We start from the raw sequence: 15,612 nt of genomic DNA, 5'->3' as shown, positions 1-15,612 counted from the left end.
AATTAAATAAAAAAAAAATAATTTTATCATTAAATTTAAATTTTTTCTAGTTTTTAAAATAGCTTAATCTATAATCATTAATTTTTGATTTTTATAACAAATATATTATAAAAACTATTTAATTTGCATAATATTATAAAAATATAATTTAATGCATGAATTTTTTTTTTTTTATGTTTTTAATTGAGTAAAAGTAAATATTTTGCATAAAACTTCATGAATTAATTTAGGAAAAATAAAAATATTTTGTTATAATAAAACTAAAATAAAATTTAATTTAATTTGCTTTTAATATTTTTTGATTTTTGTTTGTTTACTTTTATTTATTTTAATACATTATTAAGATTTATTTAAATGATTATCTTTTATTATTTTATTTTGAGATATGTTAGAATATCACACAGACAAACATTTCGACTCATTAACTAATTAATTTTTGTTTCATTAATATATTAATTTTGACCCTTTGTTAATACTATTATTTTTTACGATTTTATATTAATGCAATTATTTAAGAGAATACTTTTTAGATGTTAAAAATCTTTTTGCTTTAAATAAAATAAATAGGATTATTAAGAAAAGGAAAAATAAATTGATTTATTTCTTTTGAATTTCCTTAGCCCTTTGTTAATACAAGAGTTTTTTACGATTTTTAAAAATGCAATTTTGTTAGAAAATTTGATTATTTCAAAAAGTATTTTTGCAAAAATCTTTTTCATTAAATAATTTAAATAGGATTGTTAAGAAAAGGAAAAATAAATTGATTTATTTCTTTTCGATTTATTATATAAACAATATCAGAAATACTTTTACCTTTGTTATTTTTTTATCATCAATTAAAAATTACTTAAAATGGAAGTAACATAGTCTTAACTAACATTAAAACAAATAAAATAAAACTTAATTGAAAAAAATTGCTTGATGATTAAAGATTTTACAATCGGTTTTCCCACAGGAGATGAAGCTCTTCCTATGGATGACTTCTTTCTGTTAAGTGATAAAGGGTATTAGAATTTTAAAGTATCTAAAATAATAATATTTGAGAATTAAAAAAAAGAAGTGGTTGCTATTCAATTTACATACAAACAATATCAAAATTAAAAAAACAATGAGAATTATGAAATAAAAGGGAATTTAATTGGTCAATAAGAAACAAGCGATTTACTTTAAAAATCAATAAACTTGCAAGATGATCAGTTCATCACTAAAATAACTATTTAAGTAGAATTTATTATTGGAAATATTACTATTATTTTGAGTAATGGAAGAGAATACTTCTTTGGAAATTACCATAGAATGGATTATGAATATTTCGAATTTTCTGCACCCAAAGGATTTCACTTTACTTGCTTTTCAGGATGCACAAGTTCGCACTTTAATGGTTTGTGCCTTTTAAAAGCAGATGTTTGCCCTATTGAATAACATAATAATCGTGATCATAAATCTAAATTTATCGAAATTATTCCAGATAATAAATCTGTTTTAAGATTGATAATTCCTTTCTTAACTGTTAAGGAGATATCAGTCTTGATGAGAACATGCACTCTTTTAGCAAAATTAATATCAAATGAAGATTTATTTATTGATGAAATAGAAAGAAGAGCTTTATTTAGTGGTAATAGCAATTTAAATAAATATTATCAAAAAATAATAAGTAAATATAGTAAGGACAGCGAGAAAAGAAATATTCTAATTTCATATGAAGATTGCTTTAAAAATTATGTTGAAAATCCAAATGGAGATGACTAATTTTAAAATTTTTAATTTCTTTAGGGAAATTAAGAAGCTGAGAAAAATTACAGCTTTATTGAAAACTTAAATGGATTAACTCATTTCAAATTTTCCTTCATAGAAAAAACCTTAGTTTGGGAAAAATATTTGCATGATTTATTTACTTCTAAAAGTATAGAAAATATAGAAAATAGGTAGTTAGCTATTGTCTTCGGAATTGAGATAGCAGACAGTAATTATGGAGGCAGCTTGCGAGCAAAAGTAATAATTGAAGATTAAGAATAAAATTCTATTTTTTAACAAAAATAAGAATTTAGTAAAATTTAGAGAGGATTTAAGTTTTATAACATTGCTAGTTATGTAAAATCATAGTAATCTAAGCCCCATAAAATCATTTTTTCTATATCAGGAAAAGATTCTAGATTTTGGAAAGGGCATTTTGGTCCAAGACTGAGATCAATTACATGCAAATTAATTCCTATTTAAAATAAATAGCAAATTAATTTATTCAAAAATACTATGAAAAATATATTTTGAAATTTTAAATATGATTTTTAATATAAATAAATAAATTAATTAATTTTTTATATTTTAGTTTCATTTTAACGAGTAAAAAAATATCAAAAAATAAATATGGTGTATATTTTTATATTAAAATTTAAAATTTATTTAATATAATAAACATTTTTGATATTACCTAAATATCTAAAATTTTAGTATATAACCTAAAAAAGGCAGTACCTTAGGATAATATACATATATATATTTGTTTGTAATAGATTGTTGATAAATTAGATAATAGACCTTCTTTATTTATCTATGAAAAATCTTGTAAATTTTTTATTTAATTCAATTATCTTAAAAGAAAAAGATAAAAGCAAAATTTAAAAATTATCTTTATGTTTTTATCAATTTATTATTTTTGTTCTATATAAAAAACTAAACATTTAACAAGTTTTCTTAAAATAGTACTTTTTGGTCAATTTTTTTAGTTAGAACTAGGTAAATAACTATGTGCTATTTCAATTAAATTTAATCTATAAATAAATTACTTGGATTTTATATTAATTAGATTTATTCTATTAAATATTTGCTTTATTAGAATTGTTTAATATTTAATAAATTATTTTTATGGGTAACTAGAATATGAATATTTAATAAACGTCAGGATAATTAGTTTAGCTTAAGTAGATGTTAGCACTTGAAAACAGACTTATGCTCAAAGATATTTCATTAGGTTTCTCTACTGGAGATGAGATACATCCTTAGGATGACTTCTTTCTGTTAAGCGATAAAGGCTATTAGAATTTTAAAGTGAGTGAAATTGTATTATTTGAAAATTAAAGTAATGAACTGGCTGCTATTTAGTTTATATATAAACAATACTAGAATTTAGAAAAAAATTAGGATTTTACCATTAAAGGAAATATAATAGGCCATTAGCAGATAAAAAATATGAGTTAAAATAAAATCAAATTTTCAGATGATGAATTTATTATTGATATAAAGGTATATGTAGAATATGTTATAGATAAAATTAAGATTTTTTTGAATAATGGTAAATGTTTTACTTATGGAAGTCGCCAAACAAGTAAATAAGAGACTTATTCTTTTACAGCACCTTAAGGGTTCCACTTTACTTGTTTTTCTGGCTCGACAAGCTCTCACTTTAATGGTTTGTGCATTTTAAAAGCAGATATTTGCTCTATTGAAAAATATAATACTAATCCAAAATCAAATTTTATTGAAATAATTGCTTCAAATAAATCAGCGTTGAGATCTTTAATTCCTTATTTGACTGTTAAGGAAATGTCAATTTTGATGAGAGCTTATAAATTGTTTGCAAAAATATTATCAAATGAAGTTTTGTTTATTGACGAAATAGGAAGAAGAGCTTTATTTAGTGGTAATATCAATTTAATCAAATATTATCAAAATCTAATTAAGCAAGAAAGTCTAGCTAGCGAATAAAAGAATAATCTTAGAACTTATTAAGATAATATTAAAAATTATGTTTAAAATCCTCATGGAGAAGATAAATTTCGTGGGTTCGAATTTCTTAGTGAATATGGGCAGGCAGAGCAGAAAGATTCTTACATTGAAAATTTGAATGGATTGACTCATTTTAAGTTTTCATATATGAAAAATATTTTAGTTTGGAAAAGAAAGATGCATGATATCTTTACTGCTAATGACATAGAAAATATAGAAAACAGTTCCTTAGCTATTGTTTTTGGAATTGAAATAGCTGACAGTAATTATGGAGGTAGTTTAACAGCAGAAGTATAAATACAAGATGAAGCACATAACTGTATATTTATCCAAAGGAAGAAGTTTGATACAATATAAAGAGGGTTCAAATTTTATAACATCGCTGGTTATATCAAAAAATAGAACTTAAATTAATCAAAGCCTTAAATAATAATATTCTCTATCTCAGGTCAGGATTCTAGATTTTGGGCAGGACATTTTGGACCAAGGCTAAGATCAATTACCTGCAGACTAATCCCTGTTTTAACTTAATAAGAAATTAACCTGTTTAATAACAGTTTTAAAAATGTCCAATGAACAAAAAATATAAACATTAATAAATACTTAAAGTTTGTTTTTATATATCTTTAAATATAAAACTATTTTACTTTTTGTCAAAATTATTTTTAATTAATCAAATTTATTTTTCATAATTAATAAACAAAATTTATTTATTTTTATTTTTTAAATTTACTATAAATTCTTGATTTAAAAACCCTTTTAACTATTGATAGGCTAATTAATATTTAACTATTAAAATTTAAACTTAAAAATAGTTTTAAAAATCTATGAAATATTTTTTTATTTGAATTACATTATAAAATTTATTTATTGAATAATAAAAAAAAATTATCACTTATTAAAATATATCATCAAACAATACTTCTTTTATTATTATTTGTTTAGAAATAATGGTTCTACTGATTGAAGATATTTAGAGTAATGATTGTTGAATTTAACTTAATGATGGTTTAATTTACTATTATCTTGAAAGAAATAAAAATTAAGTAAAAAATTTAATATAAAGCTGAATTACATTAAATAAAAAATGTAGTTAAATGTCAAAAGAAAAACATAAGGAAAGTGAAAAAATTTTAGTAATTACTGAAAGAAGATAATTAAATGAATTAAACTAAAATGATTTTACAACTGTATATACTTTAAAAATCTCTGTTGGAATGCAATAAAGAGGCTATTTAGATGTTGTTAGTTAAATTATTTATTTATTCATCTAATTATATAGATATGAAATAAGAGTCAGAAAAATCTACATATAAGATATCTATGCATATAATAATAATAATTTAAATATGAATGGTTCAATTAATTGATCGCTGAATGAATATAATTGATTATTTTTGAAAAATTTGTTAGTGATTTAAATTTCATTTGAATATTTTTCGCGCAAATCAAATTGAATTATATACTTTGATATTTGCAGTGCTTGTTTATTGATTTATTTATTTACTTGCTTAGATTTTTTATGTTTTGATTTGATTTTTTTTGAACAGATTTCAAAGATTCAATTGATTTTACAAAAATTGTATCAAAATAAAAGAAAATAAACAATACAATATTACAAGGGTAAGATAAAAGGAATATTGAATATCAACCCGAAATTGCTATTAAAGAATATAAAAAGTGTTAAAGATCAAATTTTTGAATAATAGATTAGGATTTACAAATTTAGCAGTTTATTATAGGAATATAGATAAAATATAAAATGAGCATCAGCGAAAATAACTGGAATGGTGATTAATCTATCTTATCTTTAAATATTATTTAAATATTGCTTTTTATTATAAACTGTAACTGAGTTATTTCTTTAAAAAAAGCTTCTTTCCTTATACACTTGAGTTAGCAAAAAAGAAATTATTTGTAGAATTGTCTAAACGAGGACATTACTCCACATGTTTCAATAATTACAATTTTTAAAAAGTCTGAGTAGGGTAAATTAGCATTTAAATGGTATTGATATTTTAAGTAAATCATGCTTCAATATTATAAAAGACCCTCATTAGTATATAGAAATGAATTTGAGCAACCAAGGACTAAACGATATAGATATTTTGCCTCTTTTGAGAACACTATCAGTAAAATAAAAGAAAATGTTTTAAAGAAAACATATTTTTAATTTAAAAATAGAATGACAAATATATATTGACGATAGATTTCAGCTATAATTAATTAGAAGTAAATAATATATTGATAGATAAATAGATATTTCTTCAATACTATTTAAATAATATCATTAAAACATTCATTTAATTAATTAATCAATAAATAAATTCATCTTTTGCCTCTTTTTTGTTACTTTGAAATTTAAACATTCAAAATGCTTTAAACCTATTTTGAAAATTAATCATTCATACACTCAATCTTCTTAACAGTTGTTATTAAAAACATCAATTTAACCATCTTAAACACTCCATTCAATATTTGAATTTAAATTTTGCAAAATTTCTAGTCCAACCCTATCAATAACCTTCAATCATTTTATAAAATTTAGTAAATAACCTGTTTCTTCGACCTTATTAACGATTAGAATACAATTCAAGCAGTAATTCTTACAGGCAATTGTAATATTTATATAAGCTTCTATGATATTTTACTAAATATTATTATTAAATATAGACCTAAATGAAAATCACATTCAAAAATTGAAAAATTTTGCTATTCAATCAGAAAAGAATATTTGCATAGAATCAGAAAGCTAGTATTCATTTAATTAGATGTGTATTTAATAGCAATAGTAGCAGTAAGGTAAGGCTTAATCTCTTAGAGAGCAGGTATTAGAGAAAATAAATCAAGCAAAGTAAAACATTAATAACTCAGCTAGTCATAGCTCAAGCATAGCTTCTAATTCTACCAATGCATAGCAACTAACTACAAAGCAATCTTAAATTGGAGACAATAATTCAAACACTTCTTAATAAAGCTAGGCATTTAACATTAATTCAACATTAAATTCTTGCTAAAGCAATAAAACTATATAGTCACCTTATTAGTAATTACAATAATAATAGCTCCCAATATAATAAGTTTCTAGTTTCAAAGCAGGTAAATATTCAAATTATTTCTAAATTTATTTTATTTCACGTTAAAAAAATTTATATTTTGATGATAAATAATCATTTTATAAATTAAAAAAATAAAACATTGTTTTTTGCATTAAAAAAATTCATTTGATTAAAGAGATTCATTTGAAAATTTTATTTTTATAAATAAATAAAATATTTTAATAATTTTTAATAGGTTTAATTAAATAAGAAAGCATTTGTAATTAACAGCAATTAAATTAGCAGTAATAAAAAATTTCAAAAGTTAGAACTGGGGTTTTACTTAATTCTATGGTGCCACCTCTTGATTTACAGAGAATAGCTGTTTAAAAGAAACCAAATGCTGTGACTGATAGATCTTTATCTCCTTGTAATAGCATTAACTAATAAGGATTATTATAGAATTAGATTATCTAGAACTAGTAACAAAATACAGAAAGAATTAACACTAATGAATAAAATAGCTCAAATAGATAACCTTATCATATGGTTAGTGGATATTTTTCTAGCAGACAACCTTACATGAATCAATAGTAATCTACAACTAATATTCATGGCAGCAAAAGCCCTATTTCGAATAGAGAGTCAAACCAAAAAATTCTTATTATGAGTAGAATGAATTGGCTTATTGAAATTAGAAATATCTTCGAAGGAATTGAAAAATAGGGAAAAGCTAGCATTTAAGATTTAGTTAATAGCATTATTAGTAAATAAGAAGTAAAAAACATTTTTTTGTTTCTATTTGATTTATTTAAAAAATATTTTTTATAGGATTTTTAATTGCTTGAAGAAGAAAAATATAATGAAAAATACAATGAACTAGGATTGAGTGTTAAAGATGTTACTAGAGAGTTAAGATATTATAAAAATTAGTTTATTACAATGGATGAAATATTTAACTTAGTAGGGAATATTTAGCCTGAGCAGGCAAAAATCAAAAGATGCATTAACATATTCTAGCAAGGTGATAAAACATACGAGTAAATTGAAAAGATGAGAAGAAAAGTTAATGGAAGTAATGGTAATTTGAAAGCAAATAACTAAACAAGCTTGGAAAGGAGTAACAGCTAAATAAATGTAAATGGAATCACAATACAAACTCAATTACCATTTGCTAATATGAATTCATAAAACACATTGAAGACTCCAAAAAACCAAGCCATTATGAATATTAATTCAGCTTGCAATACAAACCAAAATTTTAATGCTAATACAAACAATAATAATATTAACTAAAACAATCAACAAAGTTCTTCTTCGAAACACCAGCACTCTCAAAGCTATAATGGAAATATGCAAGTATTAAATGGAAACAATCTTGTTAAGAGCAGAAAAAATCTACAAGAAGCATTTTAAGAATAAGAGAATTTAGAAAAAGATGATAAAATTCCAACATGCGAACTACCTAAATAAAATAAATAATATTTCCCTTCAACTCGCCATAAAAAGAGAGACCAAATGAGATTAAAAAATGAAAATATGATTAATGTTTAATTTTAAAATAACACAAACATCGAAATGTCTAAAAGCAACATAGAAGGTATGTCTTCACCTGTAAATAAAACTTAGATCCCTTCTTCTTATTAATATTAATTTTCAAATTAAAATATTGCTTAAAATCAAATGCCAAATCAAGATAAGGATACAAGATTTATATAAAAGGAAAGTGATAAATAAAACAGTGATATTTTAATTACTTTGGCATAAGAAGAATTAGAAGAATATAAAATATGCAACAATCCTTATCAATAAAATAATAAAAAATAAAATAAAAATATCACTGAATATAAAGCTTAGAACTGTTATAACTTGTAAAACTAGCAATTAAATTCAAACTAACAGTTTAACAAAATACCTCCTTTACCAAACAGCTCAAGAGTTCACCACAGCAGCAATGTCAATCTTCCTCCAAAATAAAATCAATTAAATAGAAACTGTTCATCTGTAGGAAAATTTTAATCTCCTTAATGCATTAAAAAACTATCTTCAAATTAATCCTCTGGTGGTGGTTATGTTAATAACTCACTTTAGTTCAAATCTCCTGAAAAATCAATCAGAGATGAAAATAATCTTAGTCCTAGCTAATATTTTGTAAAGCCAATAGAATCAATTAAAAAACATTCCACTAATGACTTATTAAACAATCTCACTTCAAATAGTAAAAAAATAAAAAATTCTTAAAGTCAATCAAATATCATACAAGATCAACAATAATAATTAAACAATTTATATTAAAATCAACATGTTTTCACCAACAATTTAGTTTAAAGCACCACTAACAATTACTTACTTAACAGCAGTTAAAACACTTAAAATACAAACTCAAACAATAATTATAATAATGTAAATAGTCTTAAAAATAATACTTAAAATAATAACAACAATATTCAAATCAAATCAAATGTTGAAATTTAAAAGCTCCCTATTAATATAAATAACATTCAAAATTAACAAAATAATGCACATATTTAAGAGAAGAGGATCAACACTGAAGACCATGATATAGAAACTGCCAGATTCCATAGAGAAGATTCTCTTAAATAATTTGATTCTATTAAAAAATCAAATTAACCTTATTTCACTAACTCCAATGAAGATAAAAAGAAAAACTCACTAAACAATGAAGAAAATATTTTAAACAGCAAAAGTAAAAAAGTAATTGTCATAACTTAATAACAGCAAGCTGAAGCCTTAGCTTTTTCTCAAAGAGGTATGCCTCCAAAGAAAGCTTTACAAAAAGTTAGTTCTCAATGCTAATTACTGTAAAATCCTATAAATAACTTACAGCATTCAAATACTTAATCAGCTCTTTCTTCTACAAGAGCAAATCAATCAAACGACAAATGCTTTGTAAGCTTATCAAAGTAATAAATGCAATTATAATAATAATAATAATAAATATCAGAAGTTTAACAAGAAAATTAATAAATCTAAAATATTTAAAGATAATCAAGCAGCTTAACTTTGAAATAGCAACTTAAATAACTTGGTTTGTAAGGAAACAATCAACAATAAAATAATTAATAAATCTAAGATTAATTTTCTAGAGAGAAACAATAACAAATTTAGTCCAAGTAGTAATTTGTGTAGCAAAATAAATAAAATGGTTTCGGTCAAGTAATGAATAACGAAAGTGGAGGAAATGTGGATTATATGATTAATTCACCTTTTTCCACATAAATGAATATTTCAGCTATAAAAATGAATGAATCTTGCATGAAAAACGTAACTCTTTAAGACATCGCAACAGAACTGATGGCTTTAGGTGAAACTAATAACAAGGATATTGTGGATATTTCCAAGCTTATGTAAACTACAACGACAGTTTATAATAACACATCGAATTTAGCTGCTTCTACATAGAATATTAATAATACAAATATATTCAATTCTCTTCAAGCAGGAAATAATGCAGCTCCCAATTTCGCTTCAGGAAACAGCACACCAAAAGTTATTTAAAATTAAAATTAAAATATGATTGCAAAATTTAGTAATGGTACTATTTGTGCTAATAATAACTTAAAGAATGAGCAGCTCGAATGTATTATGGAAAAAGTAGTTTAAGAGAACACAATCAACTAAGATGAAGATGATGGAGACAGTAAATAAAATAGTAAAAAGCCATTGAAGTTAGAAGAAAGTGAATAAAGTATCTCTGTTTAGAACTAAAATGAACAAATCACTCCTTCAGCCTCTCCAACTTTAAATAATTAAAATTCTCATTTAATCCAATCAGTTTAATCAGACGATGATAGAAGAGAACTTACTTTTAGTTCAAGAGCTATGCAAAAAATAATGAAAAAAAGATAGTTCAATTTTAATTAAAACTCTATCAATAGTGATTCAATTTCAAATGCTAACTAAAACAACAGTCGAGTTTCTTTTTAGTAAAATTGCAACAGTTATATCAAAAATCTCAACACAAGTGCTAACCTCTCTAGTAATACAAAATACAATAATGATCCAAATATTTTTTCTTTTAATGATTCTGCAAATAAACATTTTTGTCAAAATATCTAAGAAATTTCTCACAGCTCTTAAAATAAATAAGATCAAAATAAAAATATATCTGAATTTTAAGGTTCTAATCAGATTAAGACAAATATGCCTCCTGAAAACTTACGCAGAATACTCGATAAGGAATTTCCTACAGGATTAATTAAGTAACAAGATGAAATTGATGACAGTTTAGCTGATTTCCTTGTTAGCAATAACTTATCAGAATACATCAATTTTCCTAAGTAGTTAGTAAACAATAATGAGAGAAATAGAGAGTCTATAAATAATAACTAAAACAAATAAAATATCCAAAATTACGGAGTTTATTCTTCATTTGGTAATAAAAACTAATTGATCTAAAACAGCTAAGAAAATTACTCAGGTTCAATGATGCAAAAGAGTTAAAGTTTCATCAATATTTCTTCTACTTAGCAGATTTCTAATATTGAAAATGAGCAATTAGAAATTTAAGATATTTCTCGCTTGAATTAATTAGAAGGAGAAGACGATGAAGTAATTTTGAATGAGCAAAGTACATTTTCTCGTTTATAATTTAGGGAAGACGAAGAGAATAGTTAGTTATTTGATGAAGAAAACGAAGATGAATCTGATAATAAAAAAATTAAATTCAATCAGAATTCTAAATAAAAAGTAAATAAAAATTAAAATGAAGTAGAAGACTTTAACAAGAAACAAAAGTCTAATTTTGTCTAATAAAATTTACTTGAAAATAATAATTTAAAAGAAAAATAATAAAATTTAGTTAGCTCTTAATAGGAATATCCATTAATTTTTGGCGAAAACTAGATATTGACGTAGTCATACAATGATGAAAGCAGCAATTTCTTTACAGTAAAATCTTAGTTTGAAAAAACAAGCATAATGTTTAAAGACTTAGTTAAAAAGATGAATGACGATTGCAGCAGAAATTTAAGTGAAAATAAAAGATAACTTTTGCAATAAGTTTGCAACTACATCCCATATGAAGACAATGAATTACCCTTCTATGCAATCAAGTTTGATTACATCAAAGAAAATCCTGAGCACATTGAAATTTTATCTTCTTAACTTATGCGTTAATATTTCTAAAATGCGTAAGCAGTCAAAATAACATTCAGTCAAATAGAAAAAATTCCATAATTTTCATCAATAACAAATTAAAATCTGCTCCACAATAATTTGAGAATTCTTAATTTATCCTTTAATAGCATCAAGTCTCTGAAATCAATAACAACTTCAGATCTTCATAACCTTGAATTCCTAAACATTAGTTATAATTATCTAGAGAACTTGGATGGCTTAGAAGATCTTTACAAATTAAGAGAACTCCATGCTTAAAACAATTAAATTTCATTTATACATTCAAAAAACACAGCTCCTCTTGAATAAATTAGATAAATTGACTTACAAAACAACTTACTTCCAAATCTAGAAGCCCTTGTTGCTCTTTAACAAAACAAGTTCCTTGAATTACTTAACTTTTAAGGAAATCCTCTTACATAGTTCCCCAATTACTCAAAATAAGTTTCTAAATTGCTAAACCATGTGAAGGCAATAGATATTCCTGACCCCAACATCATCATTTATGTAAATTTATTTTATAAAAAATAAAAATTAATATTTTTCTACTTTCAGATAAAAAAATAAATCTTTTAAAAAAATAACTTATTATCTTTAAATAGAATTATTATTTTTCAATAATTAAATGATTAAAATTAATTTTTAAAAATAAATTGTCAAGAATTAAAAACATTGATAATTATTTGTAATTATCCTCTTAAATAGTAAATAAATAAATATTTGATAATAAAAATTTTTTAAAAATAGACTTTATCTGATTATAGCAAGTATCGTGAGATATGTTTCATAGAGGAGAATGAGTTGAAGACATTTTAAATGAGGCAATAAATGAAGTAAAGTATGATAAAAAATTCATAGGAAGTGTAGAAGAAAGTATAAAAATTAACAGTCAATACAAATGACTAAGAAAATTAAGCAAACAAATTCAATTAAATCTATTAGAATAACATGCCACAAAATTTACAGTCTCCCTCTAAAAAAATATTATAATATCGCTCTCTAAGTCCTCAAAGTAATAATTAATTTTAATCTTTTGCTGCAAGTAAAATACAACAGTAATCAAGTTTTTACTTCTAGAGCAGTAGCAGTAACTAAAACTAGCAGCAAACTAGTTAAAGTTTAAAGTAATCAAACATCAACTAAATCTAGTAAGTAAATCATTAAAACTCTTTAGCTGATAATTAAGATTGTAAAGAGAGTTATTACTTTCAAACTGAAAGAGGCAGTCATAGCAGCAATCATTAGTAAATGAAATCTTAGAATAATGAAATCTATTAATCTTCCACCAATATTTCTTCTAATTTAATAAACCAATAAAAAATGCCTTAATCAATTCAATTAATGAAAAAAAGTATTTGTAGTGTTTAAAGTGAAAATTCTTTGCCTCAATAAAATATTGAATCAATTATCCAAAGATAAAAATTAGAGTAATATCCAAGCTAGCTCAATCTTCAAGAAAATCTTCCTCTAACAAATAGATAAAAATCAGAAAAGCAAAATAATTCTAGAGAAGAAGAACAACCAAAGATTTTAATTAATTATAAAAAGCAAGGTCACAACATATACCAGCTAAGCTAAAAAAATGAATTAATACATCAAGAAGACACTTAATAGTAATTCAGTTAATATAACAGTAAAGATAAAGAGTATTTTTACCAAGATGAAAATGTAAACGAAATTAATATTTAGCACAGTTAATCCTAGAATTAGTTCTTTGTTTAGAATCAAAATTCTAAAATATCCCAATCCTACCAGCCTTATTAAAGCACAGATGAATAAAATAAATAAGAAGGCAAAAAACTTTTTAAGAATCCCAGTTAATTGTTCTAATAGAATTTTTGTAAATTTATTTTTTGAAAAAAAAATATTTTGAAAAAAATAAAATAAAAAAAGAAAATCTTCAGACGAACCAAAAGCAGACTGGATAGCTCTCACAAATGATAAAAATGAAAATAGGAAAAGCACAACAACAATTCCAACAACAGCAATGTAATTATTTATATAGCAAATTTAATAAAAATTTAATTTTTCTCATATAAAATAGAGTAAAACCCCAAGAAATTTTGAATCAAAAGCATTATTTAAATAAATAATTAAATTTATTTAAATCAATAAAAAAACTTAAATAGCTGAAAATTTATTTATTTCTTTAGAATTCTAAAAAATAATATTAACAAAAAATTTTTATATTAAATTAAATCTAAATTATATCTTATTTACTTAATTTTGTAGAGTTCATAAATAATTTATATTAAAATATATAGTGTTAACTTATTCATTAATATATGATATATCTATAAGATTATTTATTCATTGACTATTAATATAAAAATTCAAAATATAATTTACTAATAATTTTTTTATAATAAATAAATTATTATAATTTGAAATTAATTACTTATCTATGCTGTTATAAAAATCAATAATTTTACTTTATTAATTAATTTGTAATTGATATATACTTTAAAACGATAAGATTATTCATTATATAAATTATTATGGAAGTATCTGCCGGGTTTGTATATATTTCTAATTAAAAGTAAGTACAATTTTATAATTATTGACTTAATAAATTAATTTTTCTATGTAATTTTAATTAATTAATACTGTTTAAAGCTAATAGAACTTATAAAAAATTTATGTAATTAAAATCAAATGCATTGAATTGGAATTAATTTATTTACTATTAATTAAAAATAAAATAATTTATTTTCTTTATTTTTAATAATTATTAATTTACATAATCTTGATAAATACTGTTTATTTAAAACTTCTAAAATAAAAATCAATATATTTTATTTACTATTAATAGGGATCGACAGTATAAATTTCATGATATGGTATACGGTTGAATAATTTTAAGATTTATTCAAAAATATTTATATTTTATTTCTTTCAAATTTCACACCTACCCCTTTAATTATACATTAATTAAATAAATTGCTGATAATTTAATATTCATAAATTATATGGAAAGAAATATATAATTTTTAAAGAATTGTGTGATAGATATAAGATGAAAATTAGAAAGAATAAAATTATTATAATTAAAGAAGGGATTTAAGACAATTGATAAATTATTAAATGATATTGATAAGATTATAAAAAGAAAATAAAAAAATTAGTGTGATAAATTATTGATATATTAGATTAAAATAATAAGATATAAAATAGAACTGATATTCTTTAAGAAATTCAGAGTGAGTTAATTAATACAAATGTACGATTATTATATAAATATATCGAAGGTTATATTATTTTATTATAAATTTAAATAACTAAAAAGAAATTTTATATTAAATTTATAGTTTATATCTATATATGTATGTATAGAATTACATTTATTAAAACAGAGAGAAAATAACTAAACATAATCAATTAGCTACAATTCAAGGACCAAATAATAAATTGATTTGTTAGGCAGAAACTATTTTTATCACTCATTTATTATTAATTGATTGATCGATTGATTGATTGAATGAATGAAAGATTAATTGAATGATTGATTGATTGACTGATTTGGTTGATTTAGCTAGTGGTTGATCAACCGAATTATTAGTGATGTTTTGTTTGTTAATATGTATGTATGTAGGTAGTTATTGATAGATTTAATTAGAATAAAAGAGTGCTGTGTTAGTTCTTTATCATTACTATATTTATATTTTCTGAAGTTGTTAAAATATACAGATAGATACATAAATAAAAGTTAGTT

The 15,612-nt window shown here is 22.5% G+C and overlaps 3 protein-coding genes across 3 annotated transcripts; all 3 read left to right on the top strand. All coding sequences in view use genetic code 6, as the record gives it.

The window, feature by feature from the left end:
- Positions 1 to 712: 712 nt before the first annotated feature.
- TTHERM_00829360 (F-box protein) lies at positions 713 to 2,525 on the top strand. Its single transcript, XM_001013639.2, has one exon. It carries the CDS (start codon positions 853 to 855, stop codon positions 2,266 to 2,268), a length of 1,416 nt encoding a protein of 471 aa, XP_001013639.2. The 5' UTR covers positions 713 to 852; the 3' UTR covers positions 2,269 to 2,525.
- Positions 2,526 to 2,862: 337 nt separating this feature from the next.
- On the top strand, positions 2,863 to 4,299 carry TTHERM_00829350 (F-box protein; the record flags this gene model as incomplete). The annotated part of the gene is made up of 1 exon (XM_001013638.1): positions 2,863 to 4,299. One exon carries the CDS (start codon positions 2,863 to 2,865, stop codon positions 4,297 to 4,299), a length of 1,437 nt encoding a protein of 478 aa, XP_001013638.1.
- Positions 4,300 to 5,485: 1,186 nt separating this feature from the next.
- TTHERM_00829340 (hypothetical protein) lies at positions 5,486 to 13,967 on the top strand (the record flags this gene model as incomplete). The annotated part of the gene is made up of 11 exons (XM_001013637.2): positions 5,486 to 5,513; positions 5,598 to 5,711; positions 5,773 to 5,855; positions 5,908 to 5,955; positions 6,272 to 6,341; positions 6,397 to 6,822; positions 7,018 to 7,538; positions 7,593 to 12,407; positions 12,648 to 13,740; positions 13,794 to 13,889; positions 13,945 to 13,967. The coding sequence occupies 11 exons, from the start codon at positions 5,486 to 5,488 to the stop codon at positions 13,965 to 13,967; spliced, it is 7,317 nt and encodes a 2,438-aa protein (XP_001013637.2).
- Positions 13,968 to 15,612: the final 1,645 nt, after the last annotated feature.

Source organism: Tetrahymena thermophila (assembly GCF_000189635.1).
Source record: "Tetrahymena thermophila SB210 genomic scaffold scf_8254672, whole genome shotgun sequence".
Lineage (NCBI taxonomy): Eukaryota > Ciliophora > Oligohymenophorea > Hymenostomatida > Tetrahymenidae > Tetrahymena > Tetrahymena thermophila.
Note: the sequence above shows the minus strand (reverse complement) of the source record. Positions and strands in the feature narration are given on the sequence as shown.